Source organism: Mirounga angustirostris, unplaced genomic scaffold, assembly GCF_029215605.1.
Source record: "Mirounga angustirostris isolate CCGP_5_RB_7025 unplaced genomic scaffold, mMirAng1.0.hap1 SCAF_1, whole genome shotgun sequence".
Taxonomy (NCBI): domain Eukaryota; kingdom Metazoa; phylum Chordata; class Mammalia; order Carnivora; family Phocidae; genus Mirounga; species Mirounga angustirostris.
Window position 1 is genome coordinate 58056589 of NW_026991709.1, and position 8308 is coordinate 58064896.

Here is an 8308-nt window from a genome sequence, read left to right on the forward strand (position 1 = left end):
GAAGGAGACAAGCATAAGCAATTGTCAATACATGGAGGCTTATTCTTCCAAGATTTTTGACCCTGAAAGTATGGGAGAATGACAAGGGGCTTTATCCTTTCATGTCAAACCTGAGAGAGAGAGAGATGGGGTGACATTTGGAACTATGAGGAGGGAGAAGGTATCCAGTAGAGGAGAGTACAGCATATTTATAGATAGAAAGAGGGAGAGCTAGAATTTACAACAGTGATAGTAAAGCAGGATCCTCTTAGAGGCACTGGCAGGAAATGAGGCCAAAGCAAAGTGGAGGTTTGCTTTTGAAAAGACTGATACTAGGACGCTTGGGTGGCTCAGTTGGTTAAGTGACCAGCTCTTGATTTCAGCTCAGGTCATGATCTTAGGATCCTGGGATCAAGCCCGTGTCGGGCTCCCTGCTCAGTGCGGAGTCTGCTTGAGGATTCTCTCTCTCCCTCCCTCTTTCCCTCTGCCCTTACCCCAGCTTGTGCTTTCTCTCTCTCTCTAAAGTAAATAAATAAATCTTAAAAAAAAGAAGAAGAAAATACTTAGTCTCTAAGAGAGAAGCAGAAAGGGCAAGGGAGGTTACAAACACAGACATTTTGAGGAAGCTCATGTTGACGAACGTTTTCAGAGTGTACCTACTTAGCATCAGGTAGCTGTGCAGAGCTCTGGGGGTGATAGGATGCATGAGGTAAGGTCTCTACCCTCAGAAAGGTCATCATTTGGGAAAGTTAAAGAAATCCACATTGGATGATAGGTAAATCAATCAACTCAGTTGAGTAAATCAACTGAGTTACTCACTCAACTGAGTAAATCAACTCAGCCATCTGCTGAGTATGAGGGACAAGAGGGATAGTTTGGGTGATAAAGACCTAGGACAGTGTTTAAATCCAAGCTCCCATCAGAACCACCTGCAAAAATTTATGAAAGCCCAGATCTCAGACTCTGTACCCTGATAAGTCTGATTATGTAGGTTTGAGATGGCATCACAGTATCTTTAATTATTTAGGTTCTATAGGTGACTCTCAACTAGCTTATTTACGGGTTTAGAATAACCCTTGAGGAACATCTAGGAGGGAGCCAATGAACAATAAATGGAATGATTTTTTGGAAAACAAAAATAACTTGATTTCATTATTTTGACTTGGACATTTTTTCTGAAAAATCGTCAATAGCACGAAATAAGATCACATAACCAGATATTCTCGTATTATGTAATAGTTCAACCTTTGGGGAAAGGTAGCATTGCATGGCAAACTAAAAAAATGGCAATAAAAAAGAAAATAAATCACTAAACAACTAACAGCTACATATACACACACCCAGTTTGGAAAAGCACCTTTACTGAATCACTGAATGTTCTCAAATGACACCCTTTGAACACACTCAGGTTTCCCCCTATGCTGATTGAAAGAAAAGAAGTTAGATGCTGCTTTCTCCTTCTAGCTCTGATCCTTTCTCCTTTTGTTACTGCCAAACGTTTAGAATGAGTGGTCTGTGACCACAGCCTCCATTTCCTCCACACCCACCCTCTCCTCAACCAGCAATCCTGTGGCTCCTACACCCTTCCATTCAAAACACAGTTCTGAAGGTCACCAGCTCCTTGAAAGTCAAACTTTTGGCCATTCTTCAGGGCTGGTACCCCTAGGTTGTTTGGAAGGTTTTGATGCTATTAACCACTTCCCTTTCCTTGTAAAAACCTTTTCTTAGCCTCTACCACTACCCTTGTGCTCTGTTTGCTCTGTCTCCTTCACTCTCTCCGTCTTTCTCCTTAGCCACATTAATGCAGACATTCCCCCAAGTCTCATCTGCCCATCTTTCTCTCTGCACTTTTTCTCATCATTCTCCCCCACTCCCAGAACTCCAACTGGACCTCTATACAGTTGATTTCTCCTTGTTTTTTTTTTTTTTTTACCACTGCAGTCATAGTTTAGCTCCCTCTGCCCTTCATACAAGCTGTTTGACCTGCCTGGAATGTGAGTCCCTCAACTCTTCCTGGCCTAGCTCTTTTCTGCTCATCTTCATCTCAAACATCACTTCCAAAGTGACCTTCCCTGATCCTCACAGACCAGACTAGACTTGCCAATTACACATTTCTATGTCTCCCTCTATTTCTTCTTACACATTATTTATGTGTAATGATTTATTTAATGCTTACCTCTCTTCTGAGATTCTAAGCTTTGTGAGAGCATGATTTATGTCTGTCTTGTTCAAGTATCCCCAGCAGGAAGCACAGTTTCTGACACATGACAGACACACCCTGACTTATTAACTGACAGAATAACTGACTCACATTTTAGCTTTGACTTGTTTTTCCTAGACAGGAATCTTCTATTTTCCCATACACACTTGCCACATCTCTTTTACCCTCTATGTTTGACACTATGGATGAGTTTCAGGCTCAGTTCTTTTACTAAAAAGTTGGGTGATATCTTTAGTAATTCCTTGAACAACGCTAGGCTTTATTTGCCCACGTATAAAATGAAAGGATTTAATTTGAAGGTTTCTAAAGCCCTTCCTGTCTGAAAACTCTGTATTTCTCAAAAGTGTCATACATCTGCTTCATTTCACAAATGAGGAAATTATCACTTAAAGAGGGTAAACAATTTCTTAAAGATGACACAGCTAGTGGTTAAAAGTACACCTCATGTATTATGCCAAGCGAAATAAGTCAATCAGAGAAAGACATTATCATATGATCTAACTGACACGAGGAATTCTTAATCTCAGGAAACAAACTGAGGGCTGCTGGAGTGGGGGTTGGTGGGAGGGATGGGGTGGCTGGGTGATAGACATTGGGGAGGGCATGTGCTATGGTGAGCGCTGTGAATTGTGCAAGACTGTTGAATCACAGATCTGTACCTCTGAAACAAATAATACATTATATGTTAATTTAAAAAAAGATAGTAGGAAGGGAAAAATGAAGGGAAGGAAATCGGAGGGGGAGACGAACCATGAGAGACTATGGACTCTGAGAAACAGAGGGTTCTAGAGGGGAGGGGGTGGGGGGATGGGTTAGCCTGGTGATGGGTATTAAAGAGGGCACGTTCTGCATAGAGCACTGGGTGTTATACACAAACAATGAATCATGGAACACTACATCAAAAACTAATGATGTAATGTATGATGATTAACATAACGTAATAAAATAAAATTTTAAAAAAGTATACCTCATGACAAACCTTTAAACCTAACACAGAGTTATATAAGAATCTAGAAATTCAGGGAAAGGAGATTGAGATTTTTCTTTAAAGATTTTATTTATTTATTTGAGAGAGAGAGCGAAAGAGCACAAGCAGGGGGAGCAGCAGAGGGAGAGGAAGAAGCAGGCTCCCTGCTGAGCAGGGAGCCCGATGTGGGGTTCAATCCCAGGACCCTGGGATCATGACCTGAGCCAAAGGCAGACGTTTAACCATCTGAGCCACCCAGATGCCCAGAGATTGAGATTTTACCGAGAAAATGAAAAGCACCAAAATATTCAATGCATGGATGAAATTTGGAAGCAAAAGGGCATTTAATAATACAATACATTCAATTTCAATTTGAACATTTGCCTTTCCCCACCTATCCAAACTTATCATTCAAGATCCATTTCCTCCATTAAGACTTCAACAACTCCAACCCCCTGTATCTCCCATCTTTGGATTTTACTAGATTCATAGATAATTTCAAGACTGACCAATTTAAAATGTTCTCCAATTATTTCATCTTACCTTGATCTCCTTAATTTTTATTGCTAATAACTTTTAGGCACTATTCACACACACACACACACCCCATAAATAATTCAGTGTTCTTAATACTTTTTATTGCTTTATTAATTGCTGTAGTGTAGATGTTTAGAGGAAAACGTTATGCGAATTCCTAACTCTCAAACTAGAAAAGGAAGACAGGACTGAAATTAATGAAAACAAACCCCTTCTCTTTTGCAATTGTTTTTCATCTTTTTTTTTTCCATCTTTTGCAAACCTGCTCAAGCTACCAACAGCCCTGTTTTAATTTTTATTTTCTCTTCTTGTTACTGCCTGCCCTCTAGCGGAAGATAATGACAAATGAACAAAATTAGCCAAAGGAGAAAAAAGGGTGGTCCTTTTTAGTAATCAGGATCTTAATATCAGTGACTTTTATAAAAGGTAGAATCAAATCGATTAGGATAGCAAAATATAATTTGAACACAAGAAAAAATCTAGAATACTAAAGGCTAGAGTAAGGAGAATGTGAGGGAAGAGGGCCAGACATAGAGTTGGAGAGCCTTGCTGGACAGTGTACCACTTACATTGTTTTAATTTTTCCCCTCAAGTATTTTTTATAAACCTTGTCTACCAGCTACCACATTGCTTGAATTCATAGGCAAATAAGTCAACAGAAAAGTAAATAGATTTTTTAAATGCTATGTTTTACATTGAAGTCAGTAGTTCTTTTTTTTAAAGATTTTTATTTATTTATTTGAGAGAGAGAGAACACAAGCAGGAGGAGGGGCAGAGGGAGAGGGACAAGCAGACTCCCCATGAGCAGGGAGCCCAACATGGGGCTCCAACCCAGGACCCTGGGATCATGACCTGAGCCGAAGGCAGACGCTTAACCGACTGAGCCACCCAGGTGCCCTGAAGTCATTAGTTCTTAGGCACCTTTGTGAATTTATCTTGTATAATAAAGTGAGTTATTTCTGTTTGGCAGGATTAGTAACAAAGCAGTATTAGTAGTAAAGACAAAAAGTCATGCCCCAAGTAGTTTGTTTCTCATTCTAAATTATTTCATGGTGAATTTATCATGCAAATCTCTGCATGTAATATAATTTGCTTTTTTGTATCTCGATCCTAAACATTTCAATAATTTTATAATTATACAAGCACAGCTTTCAGAGATTTGATTTATGTAGTATCTTCTAGTTTTATTCAGAAATAGTTTTAAAATTCAAACCTTTAAACCATTACAATTGAAGACTATCATTTCCATCTTGATTTTTTTTTTCCTTTACCCAAAAATCATAGTGTTACTTGACATGAATAATAGCCTCTTGCCTGGCTGGCTTCCCTGCCAAGTTGGATCCTTGCTTTCCACAATCAGATCTCAACTACTGAAATATTTAGATCACTTGATTTTTCTTAAGTGAGTAAGTAGTCCACTAAGCTTATAACCAAGCACGGGCATCATTTTTTTCAGTGGTGTTATAAATAGTAGTGCTTTTTAGTAAAGGCATAAGCCTATTCAAATGCCTGGTGATGCTTACAGACCTGACTGGGTGTGACTCCGCCATTGACAAGTGGTGTCGGACAAATCAGTTCACCTCTCTAGGCCTCAGCTTCTACCCTCATAACATGGAAAACTATCTTCCATGCCTACTTCACTGGTTTGGTTTGCAGATCAAAGGACAAAAAGTATGTGAAAATTCTGCATAGAAAGGCACAGGAATACAATCTGGTTATTTTACTTGTGCTCACCAGGAAGACTGTCATGTGGAAAACAGATTTTTGGCTGGAAGGTGGGCAGTATTTTATAAGTCTTTTCTTTTTTCAATGATCAAATTATAAAATGTAATGCCAACTACACTGTTCCCTTGCAGCTGCTCCCATTTACTAAAAGTGAAACCTGAAAACTCCCTCCCACACCAACTCCTACCAACCTCTGTAGTGAAACCAGGACACCCCCCTTGAGCCCCCAGTGCCCTACAACTCCTACGAGAACCTAGATGTTGCAGTGTCCTCTCATCCAGAAAGTGTCTTTTATAGCCTACATGTCTTAAAGATGAATAGACATACCTCACACATGCACCACTAAACTGTGAGTGCATTCTATTTTAAAAAGCACCTGGCTACAGACGGCGATTAAAAGCAATGAAGTTTCCTAATTTATACTGTGAACATTTTGGACCTGAATGCAGTGGGATTATTATTTAATTTTTTTGAAGGGCAAAGAAAACCCAGATGACTTGGATCCCTACTAGAAAATACTTGATTTATTCTGCCTCGGTCAGAAAAGCATGGGGCGGAGTGGGGGGAGGCACGGTGAAATAAGGAAGTGGGCAGTGAGGCGAATTATAGAGATATCTATAGTACCTTAGGATACAAAGTAAAATAAGTAAGACGAAGAGCAAAATGAGGAGAATAAAGTGAAATAAATCTGACAGTAACCCCCTCCCCCCAGCTCTATGATTGCATTATCTTGCTTCACTCCACAAGAAAGGCAAAGAAAACTCAGCAAAAGCTGAGCCACGTTTCTGGCCATTCTCCAGTCGCTCTCTCACAGAGAATTAAGACTTACCGGGCACTAAGAAGACAGTCAAAATCAGTAGAAGCCATAGTTTAGAAGTTCTCCAAGTGCGGGGCATTTCTGATTTCTCGTATTCTGCCCTTTTACTTGGTACTTTGCCTCCCCACAGGTGTGAAAGGAGCTCTGGACATGGTGGGGCTCTCTCTGGTTAGAGGCTCTGGGCTGGATCCTCTTAGCCCATCAGCACCAGGACACTCCCTTTCTACCAGCCTCTTCCTTTCACTCTGTGTTTTAGGCTGATTAGTAAGTTGGAACAGAAGAACCTCTTCTCTGGAACTTGACACAGCAATAGATTTCCTGTATGAAGCACTGAAGCAAAGACGGAGGAAGCAGATTGATTGAGTTCTCTTTCAGCTCATTGGTCCCTCTCTCACTTCTGCTGCACACAGATCAACTTTACAGTAAAGCACTGAATGTGCCCAAGATAAACAGATTTGTCTAAACGTTGGATTACAAAGCAAAATGGGATATTTATCTGTCCTTGGCCCATCCCTTTACATTTCCCAGTCACAGTAATTTTTAGAAGCATCTCCAAGTAGAAGAGGTGCACAGCCTCAGTAATAAAGTTTGGAATAAAATATCCTCCCTTATAAGGTCTACAACTCTAGAAGAATCATCATGGGATTAGTTTACTATAACTGATTACCACAAACCCAGGGGCTTAAAACAACATAAATTTATCTTACAGTTCTAGAGGTCAGAAGTCCAAAATGGACCTGACAGGGCTAAAAGCCAGGTGTCAGAGGGCTGTGTTCTTTCTGGACACATGCAGAGAACCCATTCTTTGCCTTTTCCAGGTTCTAGGGACCACCAGCATTCCTTGGCTTGTGGCTGCATCATTCCCACCTCTGTTACGCTGTCACATCTCTTTGGATTGTAAACCCTCCTAACTCCTTCTTATAAAGACGCTGTGAGGGGCACCTGGGTGGCTCAGTCAGTCAGTTAAGCATCGACTTTTGATCTCAGCTCAAGTCTTGATCTCAGGGTTGTGAGTTCAAGGCCCATGTTGGCATGGAGCCTACTTAAAAAAAAAAAAATTTTTTTTTAAAGACCCTTGTGAGTACATTGGACTGCTCGGATAATCCAGGATCATCTCCACATCTCAAAATCCTTAATCACATCTGCAAAGTCCTTTTTCCCATGTAAGGTTACCTATTTATAAGTTTCAGAAAAAGACACAGACATTATTCTATCATGATTTAGTACTTATTGTCAGTTACTTTCACCTTTAAAGAGCCAGAATGATCATTGGAGCCAAATTACAAAAAAAAACAATATTTTGCTGTCACATATCTGGCATTCAGACTTCCCAAAACAACTCTGCCTTAATGTGGCTAGCTCATATGCATTTAGATTATGTCTGGGAGGAAAGAAATCCTTCATGCGCTACAAATTTTCTACCCCAAGGCAAAACTCTCCAGGAAAGGGAAGAAAACACTGCAAACGGGATAAATATTAAACAACATGCATTTTTTTCTTTTAGGTTAGCAGTTTCATCTTCCCTCTTGCCAAACATTAAACTATATATATATTCCTACCTCCCTTCCCCTTCTCAAGCTTTCCTTCCTGTGAACCAATTTGATTGAGACTGAAATCGGGCACTTGAGGGCATGGAGTACTTGAAGATATATGCTATGTAACAGTAGTGGACTATAGCAAAAACAACTTCCCCATTGCTTAATATTTCACCAGGTGTCAGAAAATCAGTGATGAAATGTCATTTAAAATAAAGCATTCTAGGGGTGCCTGGGTGGCTCAGTTGTTAAGCGTCTGCCTTCGGCTCAGGTCATGATCCCAGGGTCCTGGGATCAAACCCCACATCAGGCTTCCTGCTCAATGAGAAGTCTGCTTCTCTCCCTGCTCATGCTCTCTCTCTCTCTCTCTCACTCATTCTCTCTCTCAAATAAATAAATAAAATCTTTAAAAAAATAAAATAAAATAACATCTACAATTAACGGTTTAAGAGTCAACAGAATGGTGTCGAAACACATAGAATTCTCAAAGTAACTTTGGGAGGATGAGCCTTTCTTCCCCATTCCTT

The 8308-nt window shown here is 40.1% G+C and overlaps 1 protein-coding gene across 1 annotated transcript in view; it reads right to left on the bottom strand.

Moving 5' to 3' along the window:
- The window catches only part of LOC123862834 (cell surface glycoprotein CD200 receptor 1), a 30868-nt gene extending 24258 nt beyond the window's left edge, over positions 1–6610 (bottom strand). Inside the window, 1 exon segment of the mRNA XM_064590063.1 lies at positions 6259–6610. Within this exon segment, the coding sequence (XP_064446133.1) occupies positions 6259–6325 (67 nt within the window). The 5' untranslated portion in view covers positions 6326–6610.
- Between the last annotated feature and the right edge of the window lie 1698 nt (positions 6611–8308).